The sequence below is a fragment of the Thermobia domestica genome, chromosome 10, assembly GCF_964235325.1.
Source record: "Thermobia domestica chromosome 10, izTheDome1.hap1.1, whole genome shotgun sequence".
Classification (NCBI taxonomy): Eukaryota; Metazoa; Arthropoda; class Insecta; order Zygentoma; family Lepismatidae; genus Thermobia; species Thermobia domestica.
Genome location: NC_137463.1, coordinates 246,710,845 through 246,726,940, shown reverse-complemented (window position 1 = coordinate 246,726,940; position 16,096 = coordinate 246,710,845). Strand labels below are relative to the sequence as shown.

Genomic DNA, 16,096 nt, shown 5'->3' with positions numbered 1-16,096 from the left:
AAAAAATTATTAAAGGCCTAGGCCCCCCGGTTCCGGGCTAGATCCGCCACTGCCTATATCGAAAATAATAGTTTTTGTATTACTTGACCTACCTCACAACACAACGTGCTCGAAGGGAGATACAACGCCACGGGGGTGTCCGCACCATTGTCTCCCTTCTAGCATCATCACTATTTGTCATTTCTCCTCTCTCTCTCTCTCTCTCTCTCTATCTATCTATCTATCTATCTATCTATATATATATATATATATATATATATATATATATATATATATATATATATATATATATATATATATATATATATATATATTTCTCTGATTTGAACTGCATTGGTGAACCTGGTTTTCATTGAACTTTCTAAAGGAAGTTATAGTTATTGATCGTTTTTCTATTTATAACCCAATCTTCGACGTGAATAATGATATGCATCTCTTTCAGACACATCAAGAGTAACATGGGATCACTGGGTGCAGGAGACTTGGGTTTGATTCCCAGGCCGGTAGCCAGAACAAAACTGTAGGGGGATTAGAAGTTAGGGGGTGCGATCCAACCATATTATAGTTCACCACATATTATAGTTCATTTGCAATCCTACCGTGAAATTTTAGGGGGGCAGTAAAAATTTAGGGGAGCCGGCCCACCCTAAACCCCCTTAGATACGGGCGTATTGATACCCAAATTAAGCTGTCTCATTTTAGCTCGCTGCTGAAAGAAACACTAAACTTAAGTCCAATCAAGTAAAACGTGACATATAAATCTAACAGTTTTTACGTGTAAAAAATTTTTAAAACGTATGTTAATTTGGATAAAAGAGAACCCAATAGCTTGTTTGATGAAAAGCTGTAACTCGTTTAACAACTCTGAAAATACACCTAAGACAAGTAGATATGAGCGGTCTATGCATATGAACAGGGTCGGCCCTAGGCAATTTACCGCCCTGTGCAATGCCAGCATTTCCCGACCCAAAGAGTAAATCTTAAAAGCCATGATTTTAAGTATTTACCATAGCGTTAATGAAAATATGGAATTCACTGAATAATTATAATCGTAAATTATTAATAAAAAGTGTTCACACTCTGAAAGGCCTAAACACTACAAATACAATCTCGTTGGGTCTTTTTTTTTCTCTAAATAATAATCTGAGATAGAATAAATACGCCTGCAGAGGAAATTATGATAATCCTTTTTTACAGAATTCAATATCAAGCTTCAATCTCAATATATCACTTTGTAATCCCAATGCAACTAGCTCTTTTATATTTATTGCTTAATTTTCCATCTACATCTGTTAAAAAGATTTAACCCATTATTCCGCAGTGTTGCTCTCAAGCAACACCGCATTCTATTGCGTTATCCGCACGAATTATAACTTCAGTGATCATTTAATTGGCATTATTGCTTTCATAATAATATTCGCTATGGTAATAATATTCGTAAACATGATTTGCGGGTCACTTTTTTTTTTTTTTTTTTTTTTTAGATAATTCTATCTTCGTCAACAGCGGACAGTCAAATTTAGTATTGTAGAAGCTTTATCTCCTACGTTCTGAGAAAGTTCTTTATATATTTCAAGGAAACTGTTGGTAATTACTGAGAGTATTCTTATGATATTTTACCATAATAGGGCAATGCTCTGCTCAGTAGCTACACATAAGACCTATTTTATGGCAATGTTGCTTTGAAATAAACACCCTGTGCTTTGTAACCAAAGTACCAAAATACTTTAAAAATTACCAAATTATGATCAGAAAGACATGGTTCAACCCTAAAAGCAAACTAAATATTTTAATAGTAATGCTATGAATGCTTGCTGGCTTCCACCTTCAATGATAAGAAACATGTTTGTGACAAAGACAAGACTAGTTTTCATATCAAAACTGTGACAACTAATTAAATGGAACAGGTGTTCTCTGTTCGAGAATTGAGTTCTTGTATTTGACAACAATCAAGCAATTCATGCTTGATCATTTGCTTTAGCACTGTCATGTCACCTTAAACTAATGCGACCTTAACATGATTTATGAAGGTAGCATTCAAATAGAAAGTCAGCTTAATAAATTTAACTACTATCATCATGAAGTCTGTTTCCAACAAGAAATATTTATTTTAAATAATATAGTTATGAAAGATTTTGCCGCTTCCCTAAACTTGCCATCCCGTGCAAATTCACATATATTGGAGCCGGTCCTGTATATGAGCATACCATACCGGAGGTAGTAGCTAACTCATTACGAATTTGACTTTGCATTAATTCTGGAATAAGATTCGCTGTTACAGAAAGCTATATAGTCTTGCTTCTTCAACACTTAAACAATGCGCCCTTTATAAGACCGGAGGTGTCATTTCGTACCCGACTTCGCAAATATTGCGGAGCATAACGGAATGTAAAATACGCAAAAAATAAATAGATAAATAAACAAATAAATTGTAACTGCTATCTCTATTGTCTCAAACTAAAATGCATATTTTGAATTGCGATGACGCAAATAGTTAATGAATGATCGCACGAGTCTCTCCATATAGCGGTGTTTTGCATTATACTAGTTCCGCCACTGCGATAACTGCTTTGGGCTCTTTTTCCGCAATAAAATTCATCTCTATACTTACACGTGACGTAACATGTAAATATCCCATCGTAAGATCAAAACACAGGTGATCATCATCACAGACAACTTTATATCATAAAAAAGTTGTTCTTGTTATATTGCGCATGCGCCAAGACCACTTAAGTCACGCCTTGTTTTTGTTTCGTCGCATGATCTCGTTACGAGCCAAATAAAATCAGTCATGGAGATCCTTGGATTATTACTTGTGTTAATTTCACCTGCATTATCTGTTGACGCTTCCTCTGGTAAGTAGATGGCGCTTTATTTGATATTCTATCATTTTTCAAACTGTAGCAAATTCTGTTTGGTTAGTAATACTGTTCTTATGATAATATTAATATTAATTTAAAGTTGGATGTTGTATCGTGAATGAACAGAAGTGAAATATTGGTTGAAATTTGGCCAACGACAAGACCAGAAGATGACCCGTTACTTGAGGTCATTAACGCCGTTCGCCCAATTTCAGACCATCATTCCGAGGTTTCAACTTTCAAATAGTGAACTGACAGCTTAACTTCGCTCAGTTGCCAAGAGATGTCGTGCAGGTTTACATTACTAAGGCTTCACTTCAGTAGAACCACAGTTTAAAAAAATAAAGCCAATTTTTGAATAATATTATATATTTATGGAGCTTAATTTTGTATTTTTTAACTAATGTATTTTTCGTCGGGATGTTATTTATTTATTTAAAAATCTTTTATGTCACTGGTCATTCTAAAGTCCGTCCATTTCAAATAGGAGATAATTTTTTTTTAATGTCTCTCTGTTGAATACGTAAGTTCTGATAATTATAATCGTTATAAATTCTTAATTCCTAAATCACGGTTTGCAAAGGCAACGTTCCAACTGTAGCGGGAAAGAAAGGCAAGTGAAAATAATACTGTCCGTTTTCGATGCATTCTGAGCTCAGTGTCCGCCTAACCCAGCGTTTCTCAAACTGTGGTCATCGAGGACTGATCTGTGCTCCCTCGTTGGTATGTGAATAACGTAAGCACGTTTGGCATGGGAAACTCGAATTCGTTACCTGGCGGAAGCTTCTGTGGTTCGGATCACTTTAAGCTATAGGTCCATGTCACATAGCCTCGCTGCTGAATGGATGCTAAATTCAAAAATCAGATCAAATCGAGGACTGAACTTGTTGCTCTCAGTTTGAACAGTAGTCCCGAAATTCTTCATCCGCCCATTCTCGGTACACCCTGGACATAGTTGCACATGGGAAGCCGAATTCCTGCACTACCTCCGAATTCTTTTCTTTTTTGTTTTAGTATGTTTTTAAAAGGCGTTCTTCCCCAACTACTACTCATATTCACCCCGAAAATCCTCGACTAGTTCTCGGGAGTATGTGAGATGTCGTCGTTTCCAGTGTTCGTAAATTTGGTGCTCAAATTTAGTTTTACAACGGTTGTGGAACAAAGAATTGCTAAAAAGATTTCAAAAACTATTTTTTTTTCTTTTCATAATCTTCTGGTTTTTCCCTGACCTTGAAAGAAAACGGTAAAAAAACAGCTTTCTTTTTTTTAAAAAAAAATCCGTTTTCTTCGATCGTTTTCAACATTAGTTGTTATATTATTCGCGACTGTGTAAAAGGTGTAACTGGAAACCTGTACATTTTGTCTCGGACAGGAACGTAAGCAGGAATTCGTTTCGGGGGTGGGTCCTCTTCAATACGTGGATACATTACAATTTGTAAAGTCGCCTGTAAAAGTCGTAATTTCAGGAGTCTAACATCCAGGACCCACCCACTGCGTACGTCCTTGGTTTCGGCAACTTTGTACTACTTCCTATACGGAAACATTTTACTGATACTTGAGTCGCCACTGTAAGTTGTATCAATATGAAAATTTGATGAATCAAACTCACAAATGTACTATTACGTTTGCAATGCTTCTTTCTTGAAACGTAATGTATATTTAAAAGCTGTTTATTATAGTACGGGACACTACATACTTACATTACGTGGAAAAGCGCACTGCATAAGATAGAGGGTTACGCAAAAGTGTTGCTGAGACCACATCCAGCAATGGATTGACAGTGGTGATATGTATAAGGTATACAGCTCATGTGATTCGTATCCCACGTTAAACTGAGGTCTGCATCTCATATAGCCTCGATGCTGAAAGGGTCGTTAAACTGACATCCAGCCAACAAACCATCCGGGAAGATTAAGAATCAAAGCCCTCCGTAAGAATGCCAGTAGAAACACTGATTTAATGATCGCTTCCCACAAATTGAGAAACCTCCGCTCACTACTTCTAAACCCAAACTTCTACAGACATTTAATGACACCCCTTCATCTTTGCTATTGTCTTCATATCATCCACTGTCAGATTCACACCATCAGCCATAACTTGGTGAGTACCATTGACCTCTAAGTCCTGCTTGCTATCTTTGATTTTTCTTATAGTAATTTCTAGAACAAAACTGAATAATAATGGAGACAATGCAACTACAGGGTGCGGCACGTTAAACCGGCCCGTCGTAATATTCTGATATATTGTGTTTTTGGCAACACTTAAATAATCTACCTTCCTACCAAGAGATGGCGTGTCGAGGTCGGGTCGACTTACGTGACCTGCAGCAGTCACGTGCAGCCGCAGCCAGTGAAACTTGTCGAAACCAGTTGAGAAAAAAGGCCTCGTTGTGTTAAGCCGGGTGAGTGTCAATGTGTGATAATGCCGTATTCGATACCCGAGCGTGTTGTCATTGTTGAAGGGTTCATTCTCACTGGATCTTTTGTGAAAACAAAGAATTTGTTTCGGGAGAAATTTCCAGGACGTTCTGTGCCAGCAAAAAGCACCATTCAGGAATTGATTGAAAAATGGCGGCGTACAGGATCGGTTCAAAATGCTCCCAGGAACAGACGACCATCTGTCTGCACACCTGAATTAAAGATGCAGGTGGAGGAGATAATGACAAGAAGTCCTCGAAAGTCAACCAGGAGATTGAGTCAACAGGTTCATGCGAGTGAGAGAAGTTGCAGACGTGTTTTAAGGGGACTGAAGTTAAAACCGTACCGGATAAGTGTTGTGCAAGAACTGAAGGAGCCTGACCTGCAGAAGAGGGTGCATTTCTGTTCATGGCTGTTGAGCAATGTTGCCAGTGGTTTCTTGGATCCACTAATGCTCATCATGAGTGACGAGGCGTGGTTCCACCTGTCTGGGTACGTAAATTCCCAAAACAACCTGTATTGGTCGACAGAAAATCCACACGCAATCCACCAGGTACCCTTGCATGATGAGAAGATTGGTGTTTGGTGTGCCATTTCCGCCACACGCGTTATTGGGTCCATATTCTTTGAGACGACAGTGAACAGTGACGTGTATATGGGAATCCTGGAGGAGTTTTATACACACTTGACCGAAGAGGAGCGTCAGTTATGTTACTTTCAGCAGGACGGTGCAACATGCCACACATCAGCTGCATCATTGTCTCTTGTGCATGAGATGTTTACACCAGAGAGGACAATCAGCAAAGGTTTGTGGCCTCCTCGGTCACCAGACTTATACACGTGTGACTTTTACTTATGGGGACTGTTAAAGGGAAGAGTATACGAAACAAATCCACACACAATTGAAGAACTCAAGACCAGGATCCAGGATGTCACCAATAGCATTACAACACAAGAACTGACAAGGGTATATATGAATCTCCTCAATCGTGCTCACATGTGTGTTGAAGTGGGCGGAGGACACTTTCAGCACCTGCTGTGAAGGCTGCTGTGAAGGTGAGTAGTCATATTCAATACATTACATTTCATTTATGTGTTGTAGTTAATCATATTCAATACATTACATTTCATTTTATATGTTCACTTTACGGGCCGGTTTTACGTGCCGCACCCTGTATTTGTTGCAGGACATTCTCGGTGTGAAAGCTCGAGGACAAGTATTTCCTATTTGAAATTTAATTTGAGATTCACTTAAACATATTTTAATTAATCTAACTAACTTTTTCGGTATTTCAAATTCGATAAAAAAAAAATATCCTTCTAACAGAGTCGTAGATCTTTCTAAAATCAATAAACAATGGTGTATCGTGTGATGTACGGTGGTATTGCATTCCCATTTCTTTTCGTGTATTTGACGAATGGTAAATGCCTGATTGATAATTCATCAATTTAGCCAAAATCCTCCAAATATGATGTTTAATAATTTCATCTGCATATGAATTCAATCTTGCTAACAGTGTATTTGAGAGGATTTTATAGTATTTTGACAAAAGAGAGAGATGCCTTGATAATTACTAAAATCAGTTTTCCCTCCTTTCTTGTGAATTGAGACAATTAATTGATTCTTTCCACTCTTGTGGCAATTCCTCCTTGTTCCAGATTAAAAGAATAAGTTTGGGTATCTCGTTCCACAACTTCACTCCTCCAGCTAAAATTAACTCAGCAGGAATCTCGTCTACACCCGGAGATTTGTATTTCTTTAATTTCTTTATAGCAGTTTCTATTCCTGTTCGGTTAGGCTCTGGAATATAGTTTTCTTGTGTGCATTTTACTTTCTCCACGTACAGTTATGTCCAAAATGCTATTCTGTTGTAGAAACATAATTTGATATCGATTTCTCTCGATATTTCTTATAATGTTATTATGTGTATAATCGGCAAAGACATGCATGTGGTAAAGTTCATGTCAAAAGAGCAATAAGTAAGAACAATATAACAAAAAATAACTTTCTTGTCCATTTAGGAACATTTTGTTTTACTCATTCTAATTTTCGTTTTTATAATTCTTTTCCTATGAAATTTACCACAAGTATACATTTCCCGATTATACTCATAGTAACAGTATTAGAAGCACCCTGCAAAATCACTATCAAATTATACTTCGACAACAAGACAGCTATAGATATGCGACAATCATATCGGGCATGAGTGTACATAATTTTTTAGTTGCATCTTGAGCAAATTGTCAAAAATATTTCCATCTATTCAAAATGCTATCCATATTCGTGAGAATTGTGCCGTCCGCTTTCTTTAATATAGCTGTAGTGCGAGATTGATAACCTTTCTTAAATTCGTTGTTACCTTTATACAAGTCCTGAATATTTTTGTTTTTACTATTATCTTGAAGTTCAACAATTCGAACTTGCAAAAAAAATCACGTTTCTTTGTTCTAAAGGTTTCTGAAGTTTCCCACCTGATATCAACGAAATTTTGTGCAGTTCTATTGTTGGGATTTTGTAGTCAAAGCAGTTTTCATGTTTTCTCTTCCATGCTAATTAGAGTGCATTCGTGGTCGAACCATCGTTTGTTCCTATGTATTTTAGAGATGGCCAGAACCGGTTCCTAGTGGAACCGGTTTTCGGGTCTGAACGGATCCGGTTCTAGAAGATCTGGTTCCGAAACCGGTTCTTCGGATCCAGGTCTGAAACCGGTTCCCAAGATCCGGTTCTGGAACCGTTTTTCGGATCCAGGTCTGGAACCGGTTCCTAAGATCCGGTTCTGGAACCGGGTTTTTGGATCCAGGTCTGGAACCGGTTCCTAAGATCCGGTTCTGAAACTGGGTTTTCGAATCTAGTCCGGAACCGGTTTCAGAACCTGTTCTAAAAACTGGATCTCGCGGAACCGGTTCCGCCGGAACCGGAACTTCGTGGCCATCCCTAATGTACTTTTGCGCGCTCTATTTTTCTTTTTTTTCTTGAAATTTTAATGCTGTCGCTAATTTCAACCTAAGTATTTGTGCATTCTGAACTCTCTAAAACGGAGAATTTATTCGGCACTTCAATTTGGTATTTCGTTCTCGTCTGACCCTCTTCTAATTTCTTTAAATTAAACCTCTCTGTTTCCAGACGCTGAATAATTCTTTTTTTTTTTTCAACGATAATCTTTTTCTTATAATCGCTGCTGTCTGGTAGAGGTCAGTCTCAATCAGCTTCTTTACATGACCTAACATCAATTATACCTTCTTTTATCCACTAAAACGTGATCAATTTGATTTATGTGTTTTTCCGTCTGGTGAGGTCCAAGTATATTTACAAACAGGCCCGTATCCACGGCAGGTAAGGGGAGCAGCTCCCTAAATTTTTACTGCCTCCCTAAAATTTCCACGGAAGGCTTACAAATGAACTACAATATGGCTGGATCGGATCCCTCTAACTTCTACATCCACCCGCTACATTTTGGAGCTGGCTACGGACCTGTTTATAAATGTCACGACGACGTGAGAATTTCGTACTCTTCACAATAAGGGTTTGGACGTTGCAAAGTTCACTTACTTTCCTTATGCAGGCTTTCGATCCCATAATCGGTTTGAAAATAGCTTCTTGTCCTATCTGCGCATTGAAATCCCCTATAGACTGGAATTTTAATATGGTATCAAGGGAGTTGGTGAAACACACGTTCTACTTCGTAAAAACTGCCCTTTATATCGTCATCGTTATCTTCTGTTGCAGCATGTATAGTTAGAAGCATTCTAATATCGCACCACCGACCCTGGAGAATAATAAAGGAAGGTCTATTACCAACAAATTCAATCCGTTTAATTACTGAACGGAAAACCCTGATTCTAATTGGTGATTTTTATTTCCTTCTCCTTAACAAAACATAAAAGTTTCGGCCTGCACCATTAGCTTTCTTTCCCACCTAATTTTCTGTACTCTTATCAGATCTATCCTGTAGTTCTCTAAATTACTTGTTACCGGTACTAATTTTAATGCGCCTGCCCTATAAAGACTTCTTATATTCCATGTTTCATATCTCATATCCATTTTGAATGTTTAACTATCATAATAAATCAATTAAAAAGTCTGAAGCATCATAGATGTTCACAGTCTTTATATCTTGTCGTTAGGATTAGAATTAGGAATTAGATTTCAGGGCTTTCAGCAACTATGGTCATGTTAGGATTAGGATTAGGAATTAGATTTCAGGGCTTTCAGCATCTATGGCCATGTTAGGATTAGGATTAGGAATTAGATTTCAGGGCTTTCAGCATCTATGGCCATGTTAGGATTAGAATTAGAAATTAGATTTCAAGGCTTTCAGCATCTATGGCCATGTTAGGATTAGGATTAGGAATTAGATTTCAGGGCTTTCAGCATCTATGGCCATGTTGGGATTAGGATTAGGAATTAGATTTCAGGGCTTTCAGCATCTATGGCCATGTTGGGATTAGGATTAGGAATTAGATTTCAAGGCTTTCAGCATCTATGGCCATGTTGGGATTAGGATTAGGAATTAGATTTCTGGGCTTTCAGCATCTATGGCCATGTTGGGATTAGGATTAGGAATTAGATTTCTGGGCTTTCAGCATCTATGGCCATGTTGGGATTAGGATTAGGAATTAGATTTCTGGGCTTCTGCACCTATGGCCATGTTAGCTCATTGCGTATGAGGGTTGACGTCCCTTGGCGATAACACTACTCGGAGAATTCGGGAGGAAGAATGGAATGTGTAAGGAAGAAAGCAAACTGGACCTGTAAAAGATTTTACATTTTTTCGACTGAGTATATTCACCGGGAATCGAAGCCGGAACCGCCCACACCAAAGGCGAGAGCGTGAGCGACTACGCTACCCGGGGTTACTTATGCCTCGTCATGTCGCAACAGTTCTGGATGCTCATAGTGAAATCATGTATTACTGATTCCTCTACAAGGTTCTTTCCGTCAGTCACATGACACACGGAGCATGAATATAATCACACTTATACTTTAAGCTATCTCTCTGCCACATTTGGGACAGCTATCTTTTTTCTTCTTGGTGCTGCAGTTGTAATGTTCAGTAGTGTATTATGTTTTGACTACTACATACGGTTGGCAGACGTCCGGCTTTTAGCCGGACCGTCCGGATTTTGGACATAAAAATTGATGTCTGGCTTTGTATCCAAGCCCGATGTGCCTTTGTCCCCCTATTCGGGTTTGAAGACTAATTAGTAAAACAGGTCAACAAAATTTCAAGATGTATAAAATATTGCCAGTACGAAGATAGGACAAATAAGTTATTAGTACCATGACTTTATTAAATACTTGATCGCGAGACACTACAGTACTGTAGTTTGTGAACCCAGAGTGACGATATTGACAAATATTGAATACTATATTGACTGACGATAAACAGTTGATCTGATAACCTGTAATTGTCTCTCAAGCGCGTCTATAAACTATATATGATCCAGAATATAATTTTAGTCCTATTTCTTAATAAGAAGAAAGAAAGAAGATTATGGTCAAGTTTGTGATATATTTTTAGCGCTCAAGAAATCGAATATAAACGGAAAGAATTTGACGAAATGCCAAAAAGAGCTTGTAGTTATTCTGAAAATGAATTCCCATGTGTACGGAAAAGTGCAAAAGGTAATCGTTATGCATATTGTACTATTTGTTATTGTGACATCGAGATTTGCAACAAAGGAAAGGGTGGCTTTTTTATACATACGGAGACAACTAATGATAAATTAAAAGTGAACAGTGCTTCAACTTCAAAGAATTTGGAGACATTTTTTCCTAGAAAGTTTTCTCAGGAAAGTGAAACAATTACGGCTACAGAATTATGTAAGACCTTCCATTTTGTTGATACTCTGAAGGCTGAACTTCAAATCTCTATGAATTATAGCAGTGATGGTGATTCTGAAACATGTTTGTGTGCCACAATATATAATAGGTTCTTATGTGACAAATCATTGATAGAAGCAGCACAAACGGACAAAAATTATCGTTAGTATTGGTGACTGCTAATGAGTCATCATTTTGCAGTTGCACTTTTTGTATTAGTTTACTTTAATAATGTATTAATTTCTATATTATGTTTTTCTTTTTCTTTAAAATGTGCTGTTTGATATAATCTGTAATCAAACTTAAGTTTCGGTAAAACCCCAATTTTTTTTAGTGATTTTTTTAAAGTCAAAGTGTCCTCCTCCTTTCTGATTTTACAAATCTGGCAACTTACTACTACAGTATATTGCTTGAACACTTTTTCTTCTAAACCTTTCCCCTTAGTTAGATATGGTAGCCTTTACGGATCGCTCCCTCCATTTTTCTCTATCTTGTTTCATATCCACCAGGACTGCCGTCAGAAATAGTGATGTGAGGTGGATTCCGTTCCGGAAAATTTTCCGTTCTAAAAAGCAATATCAGTAATCAAGTAACATTCCCCAGCAATCATAAAATTGATTAAATTCATGTATAGAAATGTTAAAAAGTGAAAGATCGTTTAAAGAATCTGAAAATTTTCATGGCTCAGACAATTTTCAGTACTATGTGGGAACAAGTTAAACAATTTTTCATAAATGGAAATATTTTCTCTTATATGTAAAAATTTAAGAACTTTTTATGAGTCTGAAAATTTTCATCATTTTCAGGCAAAAAGTAAAACAATTTTTTATGAATCGGTAAGTTTTATTGCTCTGTAGAAACAACTGAAAGGAATTTTCATGAATCGGAAAATTCTCATCACGATGTAGAAACAAGTGGAAAAAAACTTTTCATAAGCCGGACAATTTTGGATATTATGTATAGTGATTTTAGGTGGAAAATTTTCCACTATATTTAACTGCACATAGAGCTACAAAATTGAATTTCTGTAGAGGAAAGTTAGCAACAAATTATAATTTTCCAATTACCTCTCGGGAACCGGAAAATTTTCTAATATTTCAAGTTGGGAAGTAAAATTTTACACAGTGTTTCTCTCTCTCTCTTCCTCTGCGAGCTCCTTCGTTGCTAAGCGGTTAGCATACGCGCCTTTGGCATGGAAGCCCTGGCTTCGATTCCCAGCGGAAGCTCATGTAGTTCGGATTCCACGTTAATCAGTTGGTCCCCTTTTATATAGTCTCGCTGCTGAAAGGGAAGTTAAACTCAAAATCAACTCAACTCCACTCTCTCTCTCTCTCTCTCTCTCTCTCTCTCTCTCTGTATATATATATATATATATATATATATATATATATCGAGTTCGTAGAGTACAAATATCCCATTCTATTATTTAAAATTTTAATTTATTAAAAGTCATGAATATTTTCCGATTCATAAAAACATACTCCACTTATTTCTGCATCGTTGTTTAGCCGTAAAATTTATTGGTAATACAGTGTCTTAAAAAGTTTCATGAAGTGAAAATCTAACGATTCTTCATTTAAAAAATGTTTCAAAAACTTCAATGCGTTCTTCCCTCAGAATTCACCTTTGATCTTACAATATTAGATTTCGTCAGTTTAATATGCATAAGACCATTTTCTGGAAATAAACATTTATTTATTCATATATTCATTCAGAAGAGAAGTGAAATATAACTAATAAGGAATCTGATTTGTGTAGTTGTTCTTCCAATAAAATAATAAAAGAAACATAAAAAGCTACACTATTAGCGCTGCGTTCTAAAAGCAACAAGTAATTTCATTTTAATTTACAAAATAAAAACATATTTCTTATAGTGTATAGTGTATATATGTGTATATATTTCTTATAGTGTATATATATATACGAGGGCCATCCGGAAAGTGGTATCCGTTTGTGCAATAAAGACACAGTAGTACATGTTAACAAATATACACTTTTCTATTGGAAAGAGCATACTTTACACTACTTCTCCACATAATCACCAAGCAAATTGAAGCATTTGTCATACCGTGTGACGAGTTTTTGTATTCCAGTGTCATAGTCCTCCGCCGCCAGCGTATTGAGAAGTAGTCACGCCTCGTTTAAGTTCTTCATCGCTGTCAAATCTTTTTCCCGCCAGAAAGACTTTTAGCTTCGTAATGAGATGAAAATCCGAACGGGCCAAGTCGGGGCTATACGGAGGATGGTCGAACGTTTTCCACTTGAATTGCTGCAGAAGTTGTTGTGTTTTAGTAGCTGCATGGGGCCTGGCATTGTCATGAAGGAGAATGACGCCTGTAGACAATAGACCGCCGTCGATTTTGTATTGCCTGCCGTAATTTCTTTAATGTTTCACAATACGCATTAGCATTAATTGTGTCTCCACGGGCCATAAAATCAATGAGCAGTACACCTCGTCGATCCCAGAATATGGTTGCTATGAGTTTCCTGGTGGACGGAACTGTCTTGATTTTTTTTTTGGTTTGGTTGGTGAATGAGCATGATGCCACTCCATGGACTGTCGTTTACTCTCAGGTGATGTATAACAAACCCATGTTTCGTCCCCTGTAATGATGCGATTCAGGAAAGAGTTTCCTTCATCGGAATAACGTCCCAGAAACGTCAGTGCTGCAGCCATACGCTTGGTTTTGTGCTCATCTGTGAGCATGCGAGGGACCCACCTTGCACAGATTTTTGAATAATGCAGATGGTCTTTGACAATTTCATGAACAATTGTTCGAGACACATTAGGAAAATGTTCATAGAGTTCATCAATTGTGACGGACCGATCGTTCCTCACGCATTCGTCTACTGACCTCAGCAGTTCGTCTGTAATGACATATGGTCTCCCTGAACGCTCCTCGTCGTGTGTACTCCCCCTCCCCATGTTGAAGTTGCGACACCAGCGCCAAACAGACGACTCGTCCATCACATTGTATCCATACACCTCCTTTAATTGGCGATGAATTTCACAAGGTCGAACGTTTCGTGCATTAAGAAATTTAATCACGGCCCTCACTTCACAACTGGCGGGGTTCTCAATTCGTTTAATCATTATAAACGAGCACAGACACAACACAGGCACTGCTAGCGTCATGCAACCTCGCACAGAGCAGGCAGACAAGCCACTGACGCGGTCTGACCTTGCCCAGCGGCTCCCCGAGTCGTGAGCGCTTCATGCGGCGCAAACGGGTACCACTTTCCGGATGGCCTTCGTGTGTGTATATATATATATGTATGTATATATATGTACTTGTTCTATCAAATCGTCATTATTTATAATACATTTTTACATAATAATAGTAGCTTTACAATACAAATATCTGCTCTAAGATGTTGATTATACAAAATTCCAATATTGAAATTATGATTTACGAGTGTTAAACACAATAAAATCAAAGCATTTTTTCTTATTTTCTGTTACAAAAATAATCTTCATAAGGAACTTTTATGTAGTTATTTCATTATACAGGCAGGCCTACATGTGAAGAAACAGTGGAATTTTGTGTTTCTGACATTCATAAATTCACAAATGTTTATTTTCTATTTCTTGTTACATTTTAAATATTGGAATGGGATACTTGTTCTCTACGAACTAGATGTATGTTCCCCGCACTTTACACACACACACACACACAAACAAACACCCAACTTGAAATATTAGAAAATTTTCTGGTTTCCGAAAGCTAATTGGAAAATGATAATTTGTTGCTGTCTAACTTCACAGGAATTGAATTTTATAGCTGAATGTGCAGTTAAATATAGTGGAAAATTTTCCACCTAACATCACTATACATATCCAAAATTGTCCGGATTATGAAAAGTTTTTTCACTTGTTTCTACATCGTGATGAAAATTTTCCGATTCATGAAAATTCCTTTTACTTGTTTCTACAGAGCAATAAAACTTCCCGATTCACAAAAAGTTGTTTTACTTTTTGCTTGAAAATGATGAAAATTTTCCGACTCATAAAAAGTTCAATTTTTTTCATACAAGACAGAAAATATTTCGATTCATGAAAAATTGTTTAACTTGTTCCTACATAGTACTGAAAATTGTCTGAGATATGAAAATTTTCAGATTCTTTAAACGATCTTTCACTTTTTAACATTTCTATACATGAATTCAATCCATTTTATGAATACTGAGAAATTTTTATTTGATCACTGATATTTGTTAAGAACGGAAAATGTTCCGGAAAAATATAGAAGAAAATTTTCCACCTCACATCACGGCTAAACAACGATGTAGGAATAAGTGGAGTATGTTTTTATGAACTGGAAAATTTTCCGGAAAATTTTCATGACTACAGGACAGACAATTTTTCGATTCATGAAAAATTGTTTCACTTGTTCCTACATTGTTCTGAAAATTGTCTGAGCCATGAAAATTTTCAGATTCTTTAAACGATCTTTCACTTTTTTACATTTCTATACATGAATTCAATCCATTTTATGAATACTGAGGAATTTTTATTTGATCACTGATATTTGTTAAGAACGGAAAATTTTCCGGAAAAATATAGAAGAAAATTTTCCACCTCACATCACGGCTAAACAACGATGTAGGAATAAGTGGTGAATGTTTTTATGAACCGGAAAATTTTCATCACTGGTCAGAAATATCTTCCGTCACAGAACCAAATCACTTCTTCTTTGCTCGGTTTCGCGCTCGTTTCCTATTCAATTTTATATCATCCATCCAATGAATACATGTTAAACAGATCTTCTTCTTAAACGTATAAACCATCGGAATAGATGTCATTTTTTCCATTACTGGTCTCACCTTTACTGCTCTTCGGATCACTTCATTCCTAATTTTGTCCTTTTGTGTTACTCCACACATCCACCGCAGCGTCTTCATGTCCGCAACATTAGACTTCTGTGGTTCAAACACTTAATATCATATCCTTTCAGAACAAAAAGTGATTTTTATGCATATATATCTTAATATAC

At 36.9% G+C, this 16,096-nt stretch overlaps 1 protein-coding gene across 2 annotated transcripts in view; it reads left to right on the top strand.

The window, feature by feature from the left end:
- The first annotated feature begins 2,688 nt into the window (after positions 1 to 2,688).
- The window catches only part of LOC145662196 (WAP, Kazal, immunoglobulin, Kunitz and NTR domain-containing protein 2-like), a 43,371-nt gene continuing 29,963 nt past the window's right edge, over positions 2,689 to 16,096 (top strand). Inside the window, exon 1 of one of the 2 annotated variants that reach the window (XM_081727530.1) lies at positions 2,689 to 2,855. In XM_081727530.1, coding sequence (XP_081583656.1) covers positions 2,792 to 2,855 — 64 coding nt within the window. In that variant the 5' untranslated portion in view covers positions 2,689 to 2,791. The remainder of the gene's footprint in view (positions 2,856 to 16,096) is intronic. The other variant, XM_081727528.1, reaches the window with a different exon arrangement.